At 41.7% G+C, this 25,216-nt stretch overlaps 1 protein-coding gene across 2 annotated transcripts in view; it reads left to right on the forward strand.

Moving 5' to 3' along the window:
• zyd (sodium/potassium/calcium exchanger zydeco) overlaps nucleotides 1–25,216 on the forward strand; it is a 96,831-nt gene that overhangs the window by 69,492 nt on the left and 2,123 nt on the right. The window contains exons 4-8 of one of the 2 annotated variants that reach the window (XM_071595349.1): nucleotides 2,044–2,191; nucleotides 5,097–5,219; nucleotides 8,660–8,821; nucleotides 11,765–12,052; nucleotides 13,661–13,762. In XM_071595349.1, the coding sequence (XP_071451450.1) occupies nucleotides 2,044–2,191; nucleotides 5,097–5,219; nucleotides 8,660–8,821; nucleotides 11,765–12,052; nucleotides 13,661–13,762 (823 nt within the window). The remainder of the gene's footprint in view (nucleotides 1–2,043; nucleotides 2,192–5,096; nucleotides 5,220–8,659; nucleotides 8,822–11,764; nucleotides 12,053–13,660; nucleotides 13,763–25,216) is intronic. The other variant, XM_071595350.1, reaches the window with a different exon arrangement.

Genomic DNA, 25,216 nt, shown 5'->3' on the forward strand with positions numbered 1-25,216 from the left:
AAGTTATAATTGGTGCCTAGGAAACTAGGTTGACAACTCAAATCCTGTATGGCCGTGATGCCTTTAATTTATTATCCAGTGTTTGCCAATTTCAGGTCTCTCTTTGGACTTGCATTTTGAATCATAGAATAGATTTTAAGAGGTACATAAGTCAAAATTAAAAGAGGTTGAATATTTGACACCAATAGTGGATTAGCATGTGCTAGTGGAAGGTATTTTTCCATCAGTATTTATCATGCATCAAGTTAATGCCCAAACCGTGTTATACCTCATGTTAACTGTGCTTAAATGTTACAGTGAATGTGGTAAGGCCATTTAGTCAAACATCAAGTGTATGCCAGCGTACAATACTATAAAATTTTATATCAACTGTCATTAGTTGTCATGTTTTGACATTTTATTGTTTTCTTGCACACCCCAGTCAATGGAAACATCAAGACTCCCTTGAAACCACATTCGAGGAATTTTCTTGTTATATTTTAAATTTCACCCTCAACGATGCATTTTAACCAAAGCAAGAAGTGGTTATGACTACGTATATATTTAGTAGTATGCATATATACTATAAGATGTGTCATGAAATGACACTGAATTTTTATCTAACATTACCACTGTAGTGTGGTATTCGTAAATGTAAATTTCGTTGAACTGCAAAATAACCTCCAGTACATTTTTTTGCATGTCATTCTTTCTTTTGTAAATACTATGGTTGTAAGTAGTATTATTAAGATAATACTGCTTTGATAATGGTAATATGTTCTATTACCATTTTAGCCACACTTTTTTTTGTCTTCCTTAGTTTTATTATGCATTATAGAAAGTGATACTGGAACTAGTTAGTTAGTAGCTCCAAACATGAATTTTGTCATTGCAGTGTATTTGCTTGATTCTTATTGGCTCTGTATCTGTAACTGTGAAAGCAGGAATGTAGTGTAATGTTTTTTGAACAGTATTGCAAGGTATTTATGTAGTGACCAAATGTAAGATAATAATTATTAAATATTCAGGAGTGGAATTGAAGTGAAAGCTTAGGCATTGTTGTACCTTTTGAGTCATAGATGATTGATTATGAGAAAAGGTCATAGCTAGAGATGTATTGCTGTGTAATTATTTTGGCATTATTCGTTGTGTTTTTAACAGTGGCATTGCTCTCTACAGCATTTTCTTGGTTCTTTTTGCCTGGAGAAACTCACTTTTAGTCATGTGTTTATTGCAATTACTGATTAAAAATGTCATTAAATGACTTTCGTTGTCAGCATTAAATTTACAAATGGAATATTTCAGTGCCAAACATTGCCTTAATAGTTCGTGGTCTATTGCTCTTGCCTATCCATTGGGTATTCTGAAATAATTGCATGGCAAATAAAGAGAAACTTTAACCTCAGCATAGGAGTGCAAGTGATATCCTTATTAAGGAGGAAGCCCAATGAGGGAGATTACATTTATGAATGAATACTTTGGTGGGAATCCATAGGTTTAAGAGTAATGTCATCTTTTACATCATTAGGACATGTGGGGTCAATAAGGTGAAAAATATGAGCATTACGAGATGTATTAGGAGTTTGTTAAATATCATTAGGCGTTGCGTCGTTCATGTTGGTTAAGTATTTTCTATAAATGATTATAAAACAAAAAAGATCAAACTTAACCCTAGAACGGTAACGGGGGAGAATAAACACCCCAGAGCGGGATGAAATCTCGTTCCAAACAAAAACGACTTACGTCTGCGACTCGGGACCTTTAATTCACGCCATTCAATGTGTCACGTGATTTTACGCTAAAAAACGAAAAAAAGTAGCCCACATAGGACTCTCATAGTCATAATGGATGCGAGATACGAATTTTTGGAAATTGTCCCCCCACGTCACCAGAATAGGTGAAAAAATAGCGTTACCGTTCCAGGGTTAAGAATGAAAAAATTCAGATTTAATCCCTTGCCTCTTTAAAAGTCATAATATTCCCAATTTGATGCTTCGGCTGATGAAAGAGCACGAATGCGAGATGCTTTATTTTTCCGATCTAATGTGTCTTGTCTCATTGCAGGCCGTGCCATTGGATTGGTGGCCGCTGACCAGGGACTGCCTGGCATATGGCGTCACGGTTGGCCTCCTCATTTCGACGATACGCGACGAGCGTGTTGAGTGGTACGAAGCCTTGACACTTGTCCTAATGTACATCGTGTATATAGGAGGTGAGAATCCAAACCTCTTCACGTCTAACTCTCTCCGGAGTGGGCCCATCGAAGCATCCTCCTCCATCTCTTAAGGGTGCGGAGGTGACGAGCTGTCACCTCTCGATCTATGCACTATTTGACCCATCATCTGTTGTTTCTTGTCTTTTAGATCGCTTATCAATCGGTCGATTTACTACAAAAGTGAAACTCTCGATGTTATCACATTAAAAAGAAATATTTCTGAAAGTTTTGGTGCTTCTAAACCAACGATGCTTGGCAATGGACCAGCAATGCGCTCTAATGCTAGATAATGCATTTTAAATCTCATTAAGAGCAGCATGATGAATTGTGGCATTTACAATTGCTTTGAAAAAAGGAAAATTAAAATGTTTCTTCATTCTTGACATTGTGATCATTCATTGTATCCGACTCGTAAGCAAAGAGGGCAAAAAGTTCAAACAATCCAGGAGGTGCCGCAACAGTGACTTTTATCGAGGTCGTCCCCTCCAATTCACATTAAAATGCATTAATTTTAGAGTGCAAAAAGCATTTTCCTTGACTGGGATCTTAGCAAGGCGAATGATTTTTACACTTGGAAACTATTGCATTAGAAGGAGTCAAGTTTTTATTCTTGACTGAAAAAAGTGCAGTTTCCTACTGTATCACAAGAGTTTTGCATCCTGTAGCCGCTAGACTAGATAAACCATTATGCATTGCATTTCTATGTCAAAATATGTCATGTCGGTCAGCATAAATGATGGCCTATGTACTACAAAATTACAGTAGATGTATTGTAATTATTTGTACTCCGCCTAACAAAATACAACCCAACTGCCTACTCCAAAACAAAGCCCCTCTTCATCTCACTATACTTCCTTCCTTCTTTCATTTCGTCCAACATCCCTATCTCATTTCTGTCCGTTCCTCATTTTCCCAACATTCTCCCTTATACCACAGTCTTCCACATTCCATTGCCAATCAATTTGCTTTGCATCCTTCTTTCCTGCCTACTTTAACTCTCTCACAATAATCCTCTCTCCTCCCCCACCCTACCCAGCACTTCCTCATTTGTTTTCCTTTCGGTCCATTTCACTTTCGCCATCCTCCAAACCCACATTTTAAAAGCCTCCAATCGACGTCGATTCTCCTGCTTTAGTGACCATGTTTCAGCACCCTATATAACAATGGTCCATATCAAAGTTTCAATAAGCATTTTGGTTACGTTCTTGTTCAATATTCCCGTCATCAATTCCTTTCTTCTTATGAATCATTCTACGTCTAATTCCCTGCCTTTGCCTAATTTCCATACTTATTTGATCATTTTGTCCCGAAGCACTTCCAATACTGGTTAACTGCTCCATATGCTCCAGCAAATGAACTCCTTTTTTAAATGTTTATCCGCTTACATTTAAAAGAAAATAACCACAATATATTGATTTCTTTCAATTCATTCTCATCTCATGCATATCCGACTGAGTTTCTACTGAGCTCAGTAATGACTACAACCCCTTTCCTGGATGACCGACTAAAGCTTCATCATCTGGTAATCTGGCTGGTTTGATGTATTCTTACTTGGCAATATCATTTTTTTGATGTGTTCAAATGTTTATTGCCTACTATTACCCTTTATTACTATTTACCCTTTCTCTCGGTCCTCACCCATGGTTTTCTCTGCAGCTTGCTCGTACTCACATCTCACCTTCCTGGGAAATGCTTCTGCATTCCATTGTCTCAATCGTCTTCCCACTTTCAATCCTCTTTCATCTAACATTACACTTAATAAGTGCTGAATTGTGATTTGGCTTCACTTCCACTCACAGAAACCTGTGCGAATAATCACGCTGTTCCTAAATGTGTGTCCAACCATAATGTAATCTAACTAATGTCTACGTGCATCTATCACGATTTTTAAACCAAGTCTTCATAATGATTGAACGCTGTGGCCTTCGAGAAGTCTTTTAATATATCACTGTATCATCCCTTGTTCCTAAATCTTAGTCCCTCACCTCCCTAGCATCTCTTCCTTCGTGTACCATCGAGGAGAATACTCACAATTTGGTTCCCTAATTGATCGGATATCCTATCGACTACTTCCTGCCTGTGATTGCCTTGTGGTATATAGGCCCAAACAATAACCGCGTTTGTTGGCTTAGCTTTTGCTTCTATTAGTAATATTCTGCTACTTGCTTGCGGTATGTTTTCCCATGCTTCCTCCTCTCTTTTGGTGACTTACCAGTACCATTCTGTTCTGACTCTCTTCTCCGCCATTTGTTACGATATCACTTCTAATGAACAATCGTCCTAACGAAATTGATTAAAATCCATTAATTTACAAATATCATGCCTATATTAGTTATATAATTAGTTAAATAATGTTCTCACATTTTCTCTATTTTCTTCTACCTAGTAAATTCCTCATTTCCTTGTAAACTGTAACCTCGTCCGAGGAAAGAAAAATCAATAAAATTTAAAAAAATGAATCAAACACTGTCTGTGGTATATGTTATATTGCAACCGACTCTGCCTCGTGCAATTGTCAAATGCCTGCTGAAATAGAAAAGTCGTAGTATTCCACAGAATATTTTATTTCAAATAAGATTACTTCAGAAGAGTGGAATATTTGTTTTTAATTGCTTAAGACTATATGTTGGAGTAGATGGTATCGGCCAGAGGTTCACATTAACCTTTACGTAGTATTTCTCATTGTTCTGGAGAAGATTGATAATTTGACTAACGCTTTCGTTCGGGGGGATTCATTTATACAATAATTGTCAATTTCCTCTCGGCATGAACACTGGTATTTTAAACTTTGATTCCGTGTCATTTTGCACATTTCCTTCAGTTTTTGGAGCATGACCGTTTATGCCCACGGGTCGTGTCCCAACATCCCCTCTAGAAGAATGCTCTGTTCTTATGCTTGCAGTTATGTACTGGGATAAGTCTTTCCAAAGGTGTGCCCGGAGTGGGCTCAGGAGGAGGATCGACACAGCGCCGCCACGCGTCGATTCTGAGAACCAAGAGGATGCTTCCGCCGTCTCTCACAATGGTAAATAAAGGCGCTGACTACTCCGGGTGAAGTATTTAGTGCGTCCCGCTTTTCGGCGCATTGGGGTTGAAGGGTGCTCGGGTGTAATGATAACTACCCATACCTAACAATAAGGGAATAGAGAGTAATGACTAACTGTATGGAGAGATATTCTGAGAATGTCAATAATTTGTACAAATTGGCCCAGAACATAGGATTTTTAAAAATTTTCTTGCCCTATAAGGCATTATTGAAATAAATATTTAACGGTTTTTCGCTAATATTATGAATTTTACCCTTTATCACTGTGTGAACTATTCTACTGAGTTATCTAATAACTCTGCCCCTACTCGAGAAGCATTTTTATTCTCAAAACATCAAAAAAGTATTTACTTATAAATAATAGTTTGAAAGAAAGCGTTATTTACGATGAAGGTACTTAAACTGTCCAATATTCAATTACCCATAGCTTTTTACACTTGACCTTTGTTTAAGTAATAAATGTTTGCTTCTTTATAATAGGAATCATTTCAATGAAGTTAACCTAAATCATTTTATTAATTGCTTTTCCGAAATTCACTTCAATTTTACTCGAACGGCATACCTTCGAAATATTTTGAAATATCTCTGAGTTTGATTATAAGCGTGCAAAAACAATGCATGATTTTATATTAATATATTTATTGAGACATAATAATATTTCGATAGAGATTTCAGTATAGTGAGGAGTATTGGAATTCTTTGATTCTTTGCTTACATTCCTCAAAAAATGTGGTATTTTTTGTTTTGAAGAGGGACTTCCTCTCCTCCTCCTATTTCTATCCCTCTCTAATACGCGATTTATTTCCTATTGTCTATCCTGTTTGTCTGTCTCTGTTGTAATCACTTCTTGTGAAATTGATTTTTCCATCATCTGGCTTCCTATTTATAACTTCCTTATCGGGTGTTTGATTTCTGGAGGTGGTTATTGGTTGGAGCATTGGCCCGGCGGAAATCGAAAGATCCGGCGTTCAATTCTCATTCGAGGAAATATTTTAACACTTTTCATTTGCTCGATTCCGCCTTCCCTACTTGTCTTGTGTTCGTCCTTTGTGTGTTCCTATCCCTTTTATCTATTTCCATGTGAATGAGTATATGATCGCCAAATGACGGGTTTTCGTGTTTGAATATATATAAACACAGAGACGCATACGAATGAAACTGTGTGTTTGTTTATGTATATAATATATATTATATATATTATATATATTATATATATAATATATATATATATATATAAACCATAAACACAGTAATCAACCCGAAGGTCGGTTTAGTAGGTGATGGTAGAGATCACCCAGTACTAAGCTTGTACGTCGTGTGAAAATTCACGCATCGGGGTAGGGGGGCCAGTTCCTTTCCCTGTACCGGTTATGGTTTCCCAGGAAGACCTGGTACCCGAAAAATCACTTTAGCTTGGTAGGTATATATATATATATATATATATATATATATATATATATATATATATATATTGTAATACTGTATTCAATGATGACCAAATTCCCTCAATTTAATGCTTTTTGAAAACCTGATGCCTAATGTAGTTAGGGTCACGGCTAATTTGCCATATTACCAGCGTATCCAGCATCGTTACTCCATATCATTAAAATACACCTTAATTCATTAGGTTTGATTGCGATTGAATTCCTCGGAGAATATGGAGTCTTAATTAAATATATTTGGAAATATTTTATGCCTATCTCATTTGAAATTTAAAGTTCTCTGTTTATATTCGACAAAAGCAATTGTGTACTTTTTCAAGTAAGTGAAATAAATTACGCAGTGTTTACATTTTATGCATATGAATTTATTTATTTATTTATTTACACAATTACGTTGCAATTAGGCAAATTTCCTGGTGGCAACGGTCAGGTTAGGTCAAAGATAACTACTAACAACGAAAATTACATTCGAACACATAAAAACAGATAAGAGACAAAATATTTTTACATAATGACACTTCCACATCACATACAAACAAACTTCCACACCACATACAAAATGCCGACCACATCACACACAAACAATATTTTCAAAACTACAGTGAAGTTTATTACCCAGTGGCTACTTTACATTTAAACTTAAAACTTCTAAAATTGGATGGAAAGGGCTCAAACAAACCTCCAGGCAGCTGGTTCCAATCAATAATGGTTCTATTTAAAAAAGAGTATTTTTTCTTATTGGTTTTTTGAGTCCTTATTTTTATTTTGTGGCTATGGTCGTTTTTTCCCTTAAAGTTAGGCTTTTCTATCCCTTGCCATAAATCTTCCCACGCTTCGTCCTTTTTAACTATTCTATGCATCGCGCCTAACCTGCTCCTTTTTCTTCTATTTTTCAAACTCTCCCATTTCAGTACATCTAACATATCCGTGACACTATCTGTTCTTTTGTACCTTCCGAGTACATATCTTGCTGCCTTTCTTTGAACTTTTTCTATCTTTTTAATATGTCCCACCTCATATGGATCCCATACTATGGAGGAGTATTCTAGGATAGGAATAAATTGGGTTCTGGTATAGATCTTTAACATATTGTAGGTAATAAGTAATGTTTAAAATGCAGAAAATGAGATTAATTTTGTAATAATATTTACTAAAATTTTAATCCAAAAAATAAACAAAGAGAGTCAATTTCATCCGTGGACTCTTAAATTTTCAAAAATGTTTTTTAGCCAGGTCATAAAGTATCTTAAGTGCTTTTTTGTGTTAGGCAGGAAAATCTCCGTTGCCCATTTTCCAAATGATGGATATAGTTTCCCATTCACCGCAAATTCTGTTTCATCGTCACCCTCCTATCGATCTAAACCAGCTTCATTCAATGCCCCTCCAAAATGCGGCCCACTCATATCACACGTCAAAATATTTTCTCTACTTTAGGTTTTTCTATTTTTAATAAGTTATAATGCATATTTAAATGAATATTCATTGTATATAGCAGTAAATATCAAACATTTTTCTCGCATTTTAAGTAACACGATCATTACAGAGCAAATTGCTATGATCTTCAAAGTGATAAGTAATTAATGACATTCCATCAGTTCAAAAAATACGAAAGTTTACTAGAAAGAATTTTCATATCTTTTAAACTTTTGGAATGATTTTCCTTTTGTCATACCGCCCCTAAATATTTGATCGTTCCAAAACCTCCCATCGTGGGAACATTTGGAATGTTTATGCGACCAGGTGCCATTTATCAAAGCTACAACTGGTTGATGTAAAATTTTCACACTTGCATGCACGGTATAATACATTAAGTGACAAGTGATTCACTCTTTATGGCCAAATTTCAGTAAACCCCACGCGTGCAATGTATAAGGCCATGTAAAGTGACTTGTGGCTCGTAGGAACGGGGCGTGTGACTCGTTTGCTGGAAGGAGGGAGACTCATTCCTCCCCCATCTCCTTCCCTCTTTCCGGACAGAAGAGATGGCCGAGGTGCGCATCCCGCTGCGGTCGGAGGAGGTGGCCACGACGGTGCTGGCGGTCGCCTCGTCCCCACCCGGCCGCCTTCCCGACGACCAGAACGGGAACCTGTGCGGGGGCGGCGGCGGGGGGACGGCGCCCGCGCCGGAGGGCGTCGGAGGTGAGTCTCTGGGCGAGGCGGCCGCGAACGCAGTCCCGTGTGCGATCGGCGCCATGCCTACGTGTGCGAACAGCGGTGTGTGGCAGTGTTTCTCGTGAGAAACTTAATGGTGTCGGGGCAGGTGGAACACATTTCTCACGTTCTGCCAATTTTCATCCTATTGGTCAAGCATTTAATATCTATCCGTCGCAGAGACATCTGTAGCATTGGCTTCATACGTGGGAGGGCTGTGCCACTGACCCGAGGGCTCGTGTTCGGCGATGAATGAAGCACCCTCGGTTTCGTCCAATTTGCGCGATTATCCGAATTGTAGCAGATGTCATTGGGAACCAAGGGGATGAAACCCCCACTCTCTCCCTTATCGGCACCCTGCCATTAAATGCGTCAACTCCATGCATCGCCCGTTGTCTTGCACTACTTAGTGAACTCGACCCTCGCCTATCTTAAGAAACTCTTCGCGCTGATTCCCGAGATTTAGTTATACGTGAAATAGTCACGTTGAGCACACTCTGTTGCGGATTCGGTCGGTGAAGTAAAACGGTTCCGTCGTGGACAAGTTTCCGGCTTATAAAGGCCGGAAGTAATGGCGAGGAAAATCAATATGCCTTGATAGAGATAAGTTTTTTTAATTATAGCGCTTTTAAAAATGCCGGAAGGCGTAAAATGTGATAGTTCAAAAATGGTACAAATATGAAAAGTTATTGTTTTCCGAAATTAAAAGTTTTCCTAAAATAAACCTTTCGTAATCCATATTCACCATAATGAATAAGTCCTCCCAGCTTATTCGCGCGCGTCACGCGTTCTTGTCGTTCTATTCAAGTCTGGTTGCTAAAAATGCTATGTCATTTATCAGACTACCTATCAAGTAAACACATGAACATTACGTATACTATTCCTAGGAATACTTCGTCCTAGGGAATCCAACTCAACCTGACATCCGAAACTACAACAAAAGCTTCTTCAGTTCCGCATAAAGTCTTACTTCATTCCGTTCAATATCCCTATCCTCTTTCTAAACCTTCCTGGCTTTCCTAACGTTCCGCTCTCTTTCGTAGTCTTCAACATCCGATCGCAATATCAAACCACCCTCCACCCATCTTGCCTGCCCCCTTTGGATTCATCCCTCTTCTCCCCTTTCATCACTTCCTCATTTGTTTACAATTCTGTCCGCTTCACCTTCTCTATCCTTCTCCACACCAATATCTCCCAAGAGTCTTCACTCTACGCCTGTCATCCTGTTTCAATATTGACCATGTTTCAATGTGACCATGTTTCCGCGGCGTACACAACCATGCTCTAAATCAAAGTTTTAACGAGCCTCTTCCTGACATCCGTACTCAAAAGTCCCCGTCATTAATTTGACATCGATAAAAATATTCCGGGATGAACCCAAAAGGTGTGTGGCAGGGGGTGCAAGCACCAGGTGAGAAGGTAGGATATGGGAGAGTGCAATCCTGAAATTACATGTTTTCAACGATTGTATATCAGGCGAACTCTTTGAGTGGGGGAAAAATGGCGAGTTGAAGCAACAGGTTCGCAAAGAAGACACATCGATTTTTAAATGTCAACTCTTGGCAAGCTGGTGCCTCGATTCAAATTCATCCCCAAGGCAAGGCCTTGGTGATGAATTTTATTCGTTAAAATCCTTTTTTGAACGGGAAATATTCAATGATACAGCTAAGGAATTAAGCATTTGCTTTGCAAAAATAATTCATTTGTAATGCTAGGGCTACATGTCAAACACTGCTATCACTTTCGGGAATATCGTGTTAGCATTGCGACGGTGAATAATTGATTCCGTCCGCGACTGTGCATACGCTTTTATCGAATGATTGACGAGTACTTTAAGAGGTAATTGTCGAGTACTTTATTGATAATTGATGAGTGCGTTAAATGAACGAAGAATATGGATATAATAACTTTACAAGTTTTTTCCAAATAATTTTCCGCCGGAAAAAATTCCTATTCGGGCATAGATGAAATTTACTGATTCAGAGTGGTATATTTTTTCCGCGATTGTTGCCCGTTCTGTTTTCGTGTCGACAGAAAAAGGCATTTCATCTTTCCGTATCGGCGATCATTTTCAGTTCTCATTTATTACTTCCTCTTAATTTATATTTATTTTGAATTCGGTGTCTTTTATTAAAAACGAGTATATATCGCTCAACTCCTTTATTGCCATAAAAAAACCATAAACACAGTAAGCAACTCGAAGGTCAGTTTAGTAGGTGATGGTAGAGTTCACCCAGTACTAAGCGTATACGGCGTGTGAATATCCACCCATCAGGGTATTAAGGGGGGCCAGTTCCTTTCCCTGTGCCGGTTATGGTTTCCCAGGAAGATCTGGTATCCGAAAAATCACTTAGCTCGGGTGGAGCTGCAGGTGCCCAGAGTGCCATGCCCGGGAATCGAACCCGGGACCCTCCAGTCAGGAGTCCAACGCTCTACCCCTTGGACTACCGCGATCCACTAATAGCCATGTGGTATGATAAAATATTTTTATCTTTTCATGATTGTTTTGTCATTTTAGGAAATAAATTCATTACTAGGCCATTTTTTAGAATATTCCAAGGTAATTGGAAGGACTGTTAACCATCCCCATTTAAAATAATTGTTCCATAAGATTTGAAATAAATTCGGGGCGAAGGGTTTGAGTGGTAAAGATATAATGTTGACATTTCGTGGGCCTAAAAAGTCGTAATGCTCTAATGACATAGCAGTGAACAATCGCATGAGTGAACTGTTATAGGGATGAAATGTTTTAAGAGGTGTGATTTGGCTGATGTAGAATAACTTAAAGGCTACATGTATGTAATTACTGGCGTGAAATGCCTAAGGGCTTGAGTTTATGAGGATATACCGGAGAGGGGGGAGGACGGTTTGCCTCACCCGGCCGGAGGAGCTCCATTCGGCGGTGACCTCAACCGTCGCTCCTCTTTGCAGTGCTGGCCAAGGTGGGTCAGATGCTGTCGGTGGACAAGCAGCAGGAGGAGGCGGTGTTGGCGGCTCCGGCGGCGGCCGACTACAGCGTGTTCCGCCTCCCCCGCGGCATGGGCTTCTGGCGCGGCATCAGCTGGGTGGCCGTGTGGCCCATTCATCTCGTCTACTTCCTTACCATCCCCGACTGCGAGCGGCCCGCCCTCAAGCGCTGGTTCCCGCTCACCTTCGTCATGTGCATCATTTGGATCGGATCTCTCTCATACGTCGTCGCGTGGACCATCACGATCATCGGTGAGTCTTCGTCGCCCGAGGCAAGACAAGCCGGGCTTGTCTTTGCCTTCTACTCTGTTGGGACTATTAACCTGCGGCCTTTTTAACAGGCCGCGAGCAAATGATCAGCGTATCATCGTCTACAGTGAGCGTAACTTCGCATGTCCCACAAGGAAGTGTTATCGGTCCGCTATTGTTCCTTTTATACATTAATGACATTAAAAAAAACGCTCAAAATTTCTGACGCTGCAGTTCTCTATTTATTTCTAAGCATTTTCCAAGTTTTTGGTGTGTATTTAAATTTCAAACTGGCCTGGCCCTCTTTATTTTTTCAAATTTACACTCTACCTGAGGTGTTGATGGTGTGAGAGACTAAGCACTGCAAACGCTTCTGAATAACTCTGAACTGAGTACTCAAGAACTATACAGTAAACCATTTTTGTGCTCAAAACATATTTTGTCCCTTTTCATTTCGCCCTAAGTGCTTTTACCTTTCCCTAACTTTACCTCGGTCACCCGATGATCTCCTTTCTAAACCTAAGTCACATTCTTCAACATCCCATTTCATTGCCTTAAGCACCCCGCTTTCACTTTTCTGCATTGCTCTAATTTCACCCAATATTATTGCATTTCCCCCTTCGTCGTGCTAATGACTACTTACTTTATTCATTTATGACCATTTCATTTTTTCCATCCTTCTCCACACCATTAAAATCCTGTCTCCAATTCACGATTATGATCTTGCCTTAACGATCAAGATCTTCTGAAACCATCCTATTAAAGAATATTTAAACATGAGTTACTTGTCATTGAGCCCCCTTTTTTGCAAGTGGTTCTTTAAGTTACGTATGTACTTATGTATTATGTTTTTCCAACTTAATCGTCGTTTTCGTCTGAATTATGTCACTGGTAAGTATTAAGAAAATGCTTGTTTAAGCTTTAATTAATCAATTTCCAAGAGTTACGCCGGATACAATGAATCTTGTTAGGGCCGGAAACAATATCTATACGCCGTTGCTTTTAGTGGGTCGTTGTAGTCCAGGGGGTAGAGTGTGGACTACTGGCCCGGGTTCGATTCCCGGGTAAGCCTCTCTGGGCACCTGCAGCTGTGTGATTTTTCGGGTACCAGATTTTCCAGGGAAACTATAACTGGCACAGGGAATCGGGGTAATATGGGGGGCACTGGCCGTTATTTTATTACCCTGATGTGTGAATTTCACACGCCGTCGGGCTTAGTCTTCGGGTTGATTACTGTCCCTATATATTAAATGAACTGTGGGAAAATCAAATGACTGTGGGAGAGAGGCAGTTAATTAAGTGGAGACATTTGTTAATGTGCACGAAAATGCAGTAATTTCAATGCGAAAAAATCAATATCGAGGGGTCCGGGTTCGATTCCCGATGAAGGTGAATTGATTTTTTTTACAAATCGAAATGACTGCATTTTATTACAAATTCTGCCGATGCAGTGCTCGGCTTGTGACTTTCCCTTGTTAATGTTTTAACTGAAATCGCGCGGATAAGATAGTCTAATAACCACACTCAATCGAATGCTGACAACTGTAATGGACGATCCGTCCAACGTACCTTCGCCCTTCTATTTATTTGTGCCATTTTATTTTCCCGAAGGTGACACCCTGAAAATCCCAGACTCCGTGATGGGGATCACATTCCTGGCGGCGGGGACCAGCGTGCCAGAGGCTGTGTCTAGCGTCATCGTCGCCAAGCAAGGTAACGTCATCGGCTTCTTAAGTGGAGCAGTGAGAGGGCGTTTGGCGGGGGGTGTAAAGTCTCTCATTTCTTTTTTTCAAGATTCATTCTCTATGAGTATTGTAAATTAAATGGACAATGCTTCTTTAGTTCATATATGCATTTCCGTGGCCACTGTAATATGACGTATTTAATTTTTCACCCTCAATCATTTACCTCAATTTCAACGATCTTTCACATTCGAAATGTATTCTCGTGGTAGCAGTTATTAAAAGTGGTGACCTACACCCAAGATTATTTCCACCATTGGGATAGATTTAAAATTTGGAAGATAAACTCTTTGAGACTAAGGAATTCGCCTTCCTAATGACGTTAGGTGCAAATAGCTCCACTGTTTAACATTCCATCCGGTGGAAAGCATTCTTCCCACTGAAATGCTCTCCATATTGCCGTCAAGTAGGGAAACGTGCAGTGAAAATTTCTGCACCGTCGGAGTTCAAAATTCAAACTGGGTTCCTTCCGGTGGAAAACAACTATACCGTCCACCTTCCCGAATTTCCCTTTACCTGAAGATAGTGCAATAAGGGTTTTAAATATCACATATTCAAAGAATTATGAGCAGTAGAAGGGTAGTATTTTTCAAGTATTTGTGCTCTTTAATCTTCAATATTTCCTTGTAACATTTTAAAGATTTGTTTTATGGTAGCATTTTCCCCCAGCAGTAGGTATTTATCAAGATCGTCTTTTAAATCACTTCCTTACGCTGCTGGCATAATTTGAAGTTTTATTTTTTACCTGTTATACTTCAACCACCAGTTGTCAGTCATAAAATGCCTATCGCATCCTCCCCGTTTACCGCTTACACAACGATATCCTTTTACGAGGTTAGACTGAAAAGTAATGCACACATGCTTTTAGTCAACAAATGAAAACAAATAGCATTGAATTACAATTAATAAGTTTCAAAATCATACATTTATTTTTCAACATAGTCACCGTTAAGGCCAACACATTTTTCCCAACTTGAAACAAGTTTTTTCATTCCGTCACTGAGAAACTATTCCGACTTCTCTCGAATGCAGGACTTGACAGCTGCCTTCGCCTCATCGTCCGAGGTGTAATGATTACCCCTGAGGTGTCTGTTGAGTTGAGGAAAAGAATAAAAATCAGAAGGCGCAACATCGGGGGAATAAGGAGGGTGTGGAATTGATTCAAATTTCAGGTTTCGCAGAGTCTCTCCAGTTGCCCGCGAGGTGTGTGGGCGAGCGTTGTCATGTTGCAAGACTATTGGCGCCAGGCGGCCTTTAACACGACTCACTCGACCAATATGGTTTGCGATACGCTTTTGAGTGATTCGCCGTTCATTTTGAACCAAATCTTCGACGAGTTTGCGATGTTTATCGTCTGAAGCAGTGATCGGACGTCCGTTGCGTATTTCATGAACAACTATGGCTTTTCCAGGCTCGCAACCACGAAATGTTACTACCCATCGATTTAAATTAAGTCTATCGACAGCATCGTCACCATAAACGGCCTTCAAACGACGACGATGAATCTCAGTAGGAGTCACTTTTTAAGTCGCGCTGTTTAACTCGCGTCGACACAGCACTAAAACGCGTCTCCATACTTCCGCTTCTCAAAATACACTGGATGAATGGTGACGACCTCAAACCTGCGCATGCGTGTTGACGGGAAATGTTACTTCCACATGCCACCAGGAGTGCTTCTTAAGATCATTTTATTTGTGGTCTACAAGCATGTGTGCATTAGTTTTTCAGCCTCCCCTCGTACCAACTTGGGCATCCAATTTTCTGTATGCGATGTCTCATCCGTCAGCTTTTCGAAGCCCTAGCATTCCGACTGCGAATCCCGGTTTACGTAAATCGCGGCGAGGAATTTTTACCCGAGGTCTTAAGCTCTGCTATTTAACGTGGCTCTACTATAGGATCGACGAACCTCTTATAATGCGAGACGTTCCCTTGTCATTCTCCAAGGAGATTTTCGTTTCTTCATAGAAGAAGTTTCAATAGTTACTCCATTAAATATATTTTCCCTAGATTCTCATTAATTCTACTCTTTTGCCATGCCCCAGTGAACGGTGTCAAAGATTATATGATATGAACGGAATACCAAACATTACTTTTATATGGTGGGGAACATTGTAATTTTTTAATAAGTGAATGAATCAACTATTGTATTAATTTTGCAGTTACGCGTAAGTTTTTAATTTTATTAGGTAGCAGCGTTTTAATTAAGTTCCAATCCTTTTTAAGTTCCTGTTTGTGAAGCTGGGAATTGCTAATTGGCTAAGGTATGTTATTATTATGTATTCACGAGGCATTTGATTAGCGTGTTTTTAACTCAACTGAAACCTGAAAAGTGAAACACTACATGTCTAGTCTAAATATAATGCATATTAGTTTAAATGCTTGATGTCATGAAATTTCTACTTTGTCCAACGCGCACATCCCCCAACGCCTTCGCAAACATAATCCGTATTTTAATTGCTATTTAAGTGGAATGCACAGACAATTGAAACATTATTCGCACTGAATGAAGTGAAGCAGCTTTTCCATAAATTGCATATCTCATGGCAGCATCTGTTTGGAATGGATTGCTCTATTGTTATTGAACCGTCGCGTATTTCCGCAAATTGTATTGCAGTATTCGTAACACGGGTAGGGATGTTTCGATTTAAAAAGTTGATCTTTCGAATGCCGACCTTGAAGAGGAACCGACGAGACGCTGGAAGTCCTTCGAATAGAGGGAAAATATTGCGCTCAAGTGATTAAGATGATGGAAAATTCGCTGAGCCAGAAAGTATATTCATTTTCCAATTCCACTCTAGAATTCATTCCGTAACTTTTAAGTCTTATTCCAAAAGAAATTCCAGCCCCCCATTCCCCGCCAGTTCTTATTTTCATTACGCATATTTGATAAATGCAAATTGTTTCCATCGTGCGGATAAACGTTTGCAAATTGAATGAATTAATCATTAGCTCAGATAAGTTTTCAATTTTTCATAAATTTTACATGAGAGTGGAAGAACAACCTGCAAAATACTCATCGAAGGGCTGTCAGTAAACGTTGCCTCAATTAAGTCGGACACTCGTGTATCCCTAAGGAATTAAGCGCACGGCATTATTATTTGAAAAATTTTTCAATACGTGTGAATGCAGATTAGATTTGCCTCAGCCCTTATAATCTACATATATAGGAGAATCACTCTGCTAACTAGCAGCAACCAACTTGAGGGTGACCAATACCTATACATATATAATGATGATGATAAAATTAATGGTAATTTTTAATTTTTTTCGTTAAAAATATTTATTTCCATTTTCTCTTGGCGCAGATTAATTTCTTCGGTGGAAAGCAATGATTGCCTCAGGGCTCAACTCAAGTATAAAATAATGATTTATCTCTCTTAATTTTGAATCCATTTGTCTTTTCGTTCAATGGAGCAATTAAAAAACAATTAACTACAAACTTTCAGAGCATAACGTGGTGTCTGTATCCTTGACATCATTTAGAAGAGTACTCTTACACCGATGTAACAGCCCCCCTGCGGGTAGGGGGTTAGAGAATACTCCCGCAGTATCCCTGCTTGTCGTAAGAGGCGACTAAAAGGGCGGGGAGAAAACCCCGAAAACAAACCCCAAGCCAGCAAGGGATGCGTCCGGACAGTGCTGTGGATCCACTGTCTGTGAGCGGCCATACCATCTGGCCTGCGATCCGCCCAGGTGTTTGCCGTGCCTGGAGACCCGTAAGGGAGAAAAGGGGATCCTGGAGGGTGAGCTTTCTGGTTCCCAGCAGGGTGTCGGATGCCCTGTATGGACCGGGGAGTGATACCCCTCTTCGGCCCCGGATTTCGTGTAAACGGGAGGCCGGGAGCTAGCCACTCCCGGTCAATCGGCTTCCGTCGCGTTTTCGCTCCGGTGGCGAGTGCCAAGGTTGTGGGGGTCTGCGTAGGGAGGTCGGAGATGTAAGGGTTTTGGTGGGCCCTTGCACCGAAGATCCACCCCGAAACAGACAACCACTCCAGAAGCGCTATATCCCTCGAGTTAGCCCTGGCGACCGCTCCGGTTTGGCGGAGTGGCGTCCCAAATGTGTGGCTCCGTGGCGGGTGGGGAGGCCGAGGGACGAATAATTAATTATTATGGAGGAAAAACCCTTTCCACCACTAAAAAGATCCCGTCCGGACACCGGCGGGGGAGAAAAGTGCATAGGCGCATGTAAGCGCTATTTAATTATGTCGTGCATAAAGGAAGGTGAAACCTTGAAAAAGGTTTCTCCTTTCTTAATTCGCAGAGTTTTGTCACAGATTGTGCCTGGGGACCCAAAGAGCGTGAAGAAGCTCCGGGATGGTACACTTCTTATAGAGACCCTGAACGATACACAAAGCGATAAACTGCTTGCTATGGGAATGCTCCATGACATTCCGATTAAGGTGGAGGTGCACCGCACTCTTAACACCTGTCGGGGAGTCATCAGTCACTACGACCTCCTATACGTGGACATCGAAGAAATCAAGAGAGAAATGTTCTCTCAGGGAGTGACTGATTGTCGTCGACTCACCACGAGGCGCAACGGAGAAAACGTAAACAGCACCTCCGTGATCTTGACGTTTGCGCGTGATAGACTACCCGACAAGGTGTTTGTGGGCTATGAATCGGTACCAGTGAGGCCATTCATCCCAAATCCCGTGCGTTGTTTCAAATGCCAACGGTTCGGCCATGTCGCGTCGCGTTGCGAGGGTAAGGCCACCTGCCCGCGCTGTGGCAAAGACGCGCACGAGGATAAAGAGTGCTCTTCGGAACCTCTTTGTGTCAATTGCGAGGGTACACACCCAGTGTACTCTCGTGATTGCCCGAAGATGAAAGAAGAGAGGAAAGTCATGGAGATAAAAACCCTTGAAAAAATCCCATATGCGGAAGCGAGGAGAAAATACAGGGCGCTAATCGCTCCAACTTTCTCCCGGTCCTTTGCTTCCGTTGCAACCACGCAATGTGTAAAGTGTACCATCGCCACGCAGACGGAGATACCGAAAGAATCCCCAGTTGAAAACACGCAAGTGCCTAAACCCAAAAGGGTGAAGGATGGGAAGAGTAAGGTGGACAAGGAGCCACCTACTCCTGTGGGCCCTTCAAAGAAATGCCCACAGAAAACCACCAAGGGGAACACGCCAAAAGGGCGTGAGAATACACCTTCCCCGCCGCCTCCAGTGAAGCCAAAGAGGCCGGAGGTAATTGAAGAGGACCAGAGTATCTCTGATACTGAGGTCTTCGCAAACGAGTGGAAGAGGAAACATCGCATCAAGCGATAACCTCAATAGAGTTGGTCATCTCCCTTTTTAGCCATCTCTTTTATTTATATATTTATTTATTTATTCTAATTTAACACTTTAAATGTGTTCCATTCTGCAGTGGAACTGCAATGGCTTTTATCGGCACAAGGAGGAGCTGGCCATTTTAATCCAAGATTTTAAACCCTCTTGTATTTGTCTCCAAGAGACCCATTTTAAGGCTGAAGATAAGGGTATTCTGAAGGGGTTCACTGTTTTTAGAATGGATGACCTAAGTGGCCAACGAGCCCAAGGGGGAGTAGCAGTTGCGGCCCGTGAGGCCCTTTACACCTCGCGAGTCCAACTGAACTCTCCATTCCAGGCCGTCGCTGTCACGGTGCACACCCCTGAGAGGATGACGTTATGCAACGTGTATCTGCCAGAGGGTGCACCGGTGACCCGCCTGAACCTTGAAGCCCTTGTCCACCAGCTTCCTCAGCCGTTCATTTTGATGGGAGATTTTAATGCCCATGATCCTCTCTGGGGAGGGCCAGAAACCCAAAGTAATAGGAGAGGTCGAATTTTATCCAACTTTATTGAGGATTTTAACCTGTTTTTATTAAATAGGGGCGAAAAAACCCGTTTTAACAGCTTCAATGGGGAATTCTCAGCAATAGATCTTTGTCTATGCTCGAGAAGTCTAGCCCCAAAGCTGAAAATGTCCACCCACAACGATCTCTGTGGGAGTGACCATTTTCCTCTTCTACTCGTTAAGGAAGACTCTTCGCCCACCATTTCAAAACCTCCGGAAAAGTGGCGTATTAACCGTGCGGACTGGCCACTTTTTAAGCGTACGTTTACATATAAACACGACGCAAGTTTCGACGCGTTGCACAACGTCGATAAACTAAGTTCAACGCTGTTGGCGGCAGCTACCAAAAGTATCCCTCGTACGTCCGGGAACATTAATCGAGCTCCTGTCCCTTGGTGGAACAGGGAATGCGACCGGGCGATCCGGGCGAGGAAAAAAGCATTAAATATTTTTAGAAAATATCCCACGGCAACTAATCTGGCATCGTACCGCCGCCTGAGAGCGCGAGCTCGAAGGGCCGTGAAGGAGGCCAAGAGGGCTTCCTGGATAGAATACGTCTCTACCATCAACCATCGCACGCCGCTTGGTCAGGTATGGGACAAAGTCAAGAAAATCTCCGGGTCCAAGGGCTCATTTGTCATCTCGCCATTGCTTGTTGCTGGCCGGGTGGTTAATTCACCTGCCGAAATAAGCAACATATTTGCCAGTCAGTTCGCGGCCAATAGCAGTGACGAGGGCTATGCCGCGGACTTTGCGAACCTGAAGAGGCGATGCGAGAGAGTCCCTCTCAATTTTGGTGCAGGTCCTACAAGTGAATATTACAATGAGCCTTTCACGTCCTGGGAGCTTAAATCCGCCATCGAAGACTCCCATTACACCTCGCCAGGGGCGGACGAAATCCACAACGCATTTCTCCGGAACATTCCGGAAACTGCGATTGGGGAGGTCCTAAATACCCTCAACCAACTTTGGAACGAGGGCAGTTTTCCAAATGCCTGGCGAGAGTCCATCGTGATACCAATCCCAAAACAGGGCAAGGACAAAAATGACCCGAACAACTACCGTCCCATATCTCTCACCAGCTGCCTGTGCAAGGTGATGGAACGGATGGTAAACCGACGTCTCATGTGGTGCTTGGAGAGTCGACACCTGCTCTCCGACGCTCAGTGCGGCTTTCGGCGTGGCAGGTCCACGACAGACCATCTGGTGCGCACTGAGAACTTCATCCAGGAAGCCTTTCTCCACCGTCAACACGTCATAGCAGTCTTTTTCGACCTGGAGAAGGCCTATGATAGTGTGTGGCGATGGAGAATCCTCAACACGCTCCACAAGTGGGGATTTAGAGGCAACATGGCCCTATTTATCAGAAATTTTTTAACTAACCGCCTTTTTAAAGTAAGGACTGGGAAGCACTTATCCCGATCTTTTACACAGGAGAACGGGGTACCCCAGGGTTCAGTACTGAGCGTGACGTTATTCGCCATCGCCATCAACGACGTGGTGGAATGCATCAATGCCCCGGTGATGGCATCGCTCTATGTGGACGACTTAGCCATATTTTGCCGGTCGACACGACTGCCAAACGCTTCCAGGCAAGCCCAGGTGACTCTAAACAAACTGGGAGAGTGGTCGCGAAAGAACGGATTTCGTTTCTCCATGGAGAAAACGAAATGCGTGCACTTTCACCGTCTTCGCGGTTACCACGTTACCCCGACCCTAACCCTGTTGGGTAGGATTCTTCCATTTGTGGAGTCCGTCCGCTTTCTCGGCATGATCCTGGACCAAAAGCTGAACTGGCGGGAGCATATCCGCGTGTTACGCGAGAGGTGTCGCCAAACCCTCAACGTTTTAAAGTTTTTAACTCACTCCACTTGGGGAGCAGACCGCTCCACCATGCTTTTATTGTACAGAGGCTTGGTGCGATCCAAACTGGACTATGGTTCCATAGTGTATTCCTCAGGACGAGAGTCTTACTTGAGACCACTCACATGTGTCCACAATGCTGGGATACGGTTGGCCACCGGGGCATTTAGAACAAGCCCAGTCCCAAGCTTACTTGCAGACGCAGGGGAGCCTCCGTTGGAAACCCGCAGGATGATTTTAATGGGCAACTATGCCTGTAAAATTTTATCAGAGACAATCCACCCTTGTTTTAACATAGTTTTTAACCAACGGTTTTTAGACTTATTTAACAGGCGGAGAAGGGCAACTAGGCCCTTTGCCGTTCGTTTTAATGATTTTATTAATGAGGTAAATTTTACATTTCCTCAAATATGCCCCGTCTCCTATGCTAAGTATCCGCCTTGGTTAACACCAATGCCGGATATTAAACTCATTGCCAGTGCACGCCGCAAAGCCAAAACGACCGATTCCGAATACCAGCAGCTCTTCAGTGCCGTCCTCAGCTCACTTTCTGACTTTGTCCCAGTCTACACCGACGGGTCAAAGTCAGAATCTGCATGTGCCTATGCGGTCGTGTCCCACTACCATGGAGTCGTGAGGAAAAAACTGCACACTTCTTGCAGCATTTTCACAGCCGAGCTGTCAGCCATAAGGACGGCCCTAGGAGAAATAAAAGAAAGCAATGGCTCTTTCCTCATCTGCACCGACTCGTTGAGCGCCCTAAAATCTTTATCGGCCTTTGCACCTGTGCACCCGATAGTCCAGGAGATCCATTATACCCTGTTGTCCCTTCAGAGAAAGGGGAACAGGGTCTCCTTTATATGGACTCCTGGTCACGTCGGCATAAGAGGCAACGAAAAAGCTGACCAGGCAGCGAAGGATGCCCTTCGACAACCCGAGACCGACTCCACCTTGGTTCCAATGGAGGACGTGAAGGCCGCCTTGCGGAACTCGGTCCTGCATCAGTGGAAGGAGACTTGGCAGTCTATTCAAAATAATAAACTCAGGGCAATAAAACCGGTCGTTTCACCATGGTCCTCTTCCATCCGGAACATTCGGAGGGAAGAGGTCATGATTACGCGCCTGAGAATAGGACACTCTGCCCTCACTCATTCGTACCTCTTTGCGGAGGTAAAAGAACAGCCCCGCTGCAATGAGTGTTTCCAACCCCTGACCATAAAACATATCCTGACGGAATGTACAACATACCAAAGGGCCAGAGACATGTTGAAGATAAAGGGAGACTTAAAAAATATTTTAGGGGATGACTCTGGGTCTATAAATCGAGTCTTAACTTTTTTAAGGGCAACCGGTTTAATGGGGCAGCTTTAGCTTCGGAGCGCATAATTTTAATGCTTTTGATTTTAGCATTTTCCTTTTTTTTTTGTTTATTTTATTTATTTATATATTTATTCGTATTTATCTGTTTACTTATTCCTAGTTTAAAAGGAACATAAGTTTTACGTAATGACAGTGGTGCAAAATGACCATAGCTGTCGACGCACCCTACAAACCCCTAAAACTACTACTACCGATGTAACAGTGTGCATATAAAGAGAATAATTCCTTTTTCCGTTGCATAGAAGAAGGAAACTATCTGGTGGATTAATTTAAAAAATAAAGTTTCGCAGTTATAATTATATTTTTTATGTTTCGCAGTACTATGAAACTAAATTGATCGCCTTTGCAAAGTGTAATGCTCGATTTGAGTTTTGCTTTGCTGAATCAATATTTAATATCATCCGGAAATAAACGCAACGGAGCAAACCCTGAGTTTTTTGTGGACCATTCGTATGGAATGAATTCCGAAAGGTCAGCTAGGTCATGCTATGACCAACGCATCGGAGGAATATTTTAATTCGTCCTCTACTCATCCGACGATATCCTTACTCAGATTTACTCTTGGACAGCCTTAATTGTTATTCAAGAAGATAGAAATGAAGCGCCGCTCAAGGACAGAAATTAACCCTTCAAACTGAGGCCACTCGTTCGTTTCCATGCCTCTCTGTACGGTAGACAGGGGTGATGAACCTTGTCCTTCTCTTGCGTGGCTCAAGGGGCAAAGGAGGAGAGGACCCTTATAATATCATGTGTTATTTTCTCGCACCCTGAGGTGTGGCCAACGCCCATGTGGAATTTTTCTGAAATTCTGGAAATTCATTAAACCATTTTGTACAAAACTCATGACAATTATTCTCCTCGTGATAACTAATCGATTTGGCACCAAACCACATCTAACATCGCTAAGCGTCCATCCCATAATGCCCAGAGGCGGCGGACGCTTGGGTTAGATAGCATGAAAACTGCTTCAAAAATTTCTCGCTTCATTTAAGCTGTATTTTTATTTCATTTTATCATTTATTTCAATGCCCCAGTTAATAAAATAGTTTAAATAAAGGTGAAATGGACCGAGAGGAAAACAAATGAGGAAGTACTAGGTGGGCGAAGAGAGGGGTTTGTTGGGAGAAATCCTCTGGAGGCAGGAGAAGTGGATGAAGGGCGTAATGATCGACAGTTGGACGTTGAAGACTGTAATTGAGGGAAGAATGTTAGACAAGCGAGGAAAGGGAAGGAAGAGGAACGGGATGAAGGGAGGAAGGAAGTACTCAGAGATGAAGAGAGACTTTTATTTTCGAGGAGAGAGTTGTATTTTCGGGTGTCAAGGTGTGTTTTGTTGGGATAAGCAAAGGAATGCATATTCCTTTGGACTGTTGTATCGTCTGCGTCCATCCAAAACCTAGCTAAACCGGTAGACTAATGAAAGCATTAATGTGCCACCTGTACCTCAGTTGACATCTTTGGTCGTAAGAACTTTGTTTTAATTTCGTAAATTGTATTATTTAAACATTTATAAAATTTTTAATTATTTTGGACTGAAATTTGAAACGAATGGTCAAAATTATTTTTATCCCCGCTTGAACACATATACTTGCTCATAGCTGGTTTGAAGCACTTAACCGAAGTGGTAAAGCCAAATAAACATCAACCGGAACTCGAAGTTTCAATCCACAGTCTGGTGGAGTTTTAAAAAAATACACTGATCGTTATTTCTGAAAACTGGCACTCAAAATGAAATTCATACATAATAGAATTTATTAAAGAGCGACGGTGATTGGAGGTGCGAGTGGAAGCGAGGCTTCGTGAGCACGAGTGATTTTTAATATGGTATAAACATTTTTTAATCAGATTTTGCCCTAATAATTCGTCATTTTTTTAGAGAACCCTGAAAATACGTACAGAGGTTGAATGATGAATGTTGCCCCATCCATACCCTATCTGCGTAGACAATCTGGTGTAGCTACGTTGATCGACAGCTGATGCCGTGTGTTCCCTTCGTGATAGATGGTTGAAAAATTCCCTTCTCCCGCAGGTATCCCTCCCACGTCTGCCGGGTATCCCTTGGAGATAACACATTTGATCCCAGTCCTTTCACTCTTCTGCCCTTTTCGATGCATCCCACCTGCTCTGATTTAAAAGTCCAATGAAATCATCCACCGCGTGATTTGACAAATAACGCATTTATTGATGTTTCCTATCTTAAATAAAATATCCGCTGAAGTGGTTTCATTTTTAACGCGAAAATAATTAAGCCTCGGAGACATGGGACAATAATCCAGGAACACCGCTTCCATTAGGCCCTCAGGTTTGAGCGATTTTGAAGTATGCTATTTTTTTCTTTCCACTTCGCACATTTAAA

This window comes from Hetaerina americana, unplaced genomic scaffold (assembly GCF_022747635.1).
Source record: "Hetaerina americana unplaced genomic scaffold, ioHetAmer1.1.p SCAF_7, whole genome shotgun sequence".
Taxonomy (NCBI): domain Eukaryota; kingdom Metazoa; phylum Arthropoda; class Insecta; order Odonata; family Calopterygidae; genus Hetaerina; species Hetaerina americana.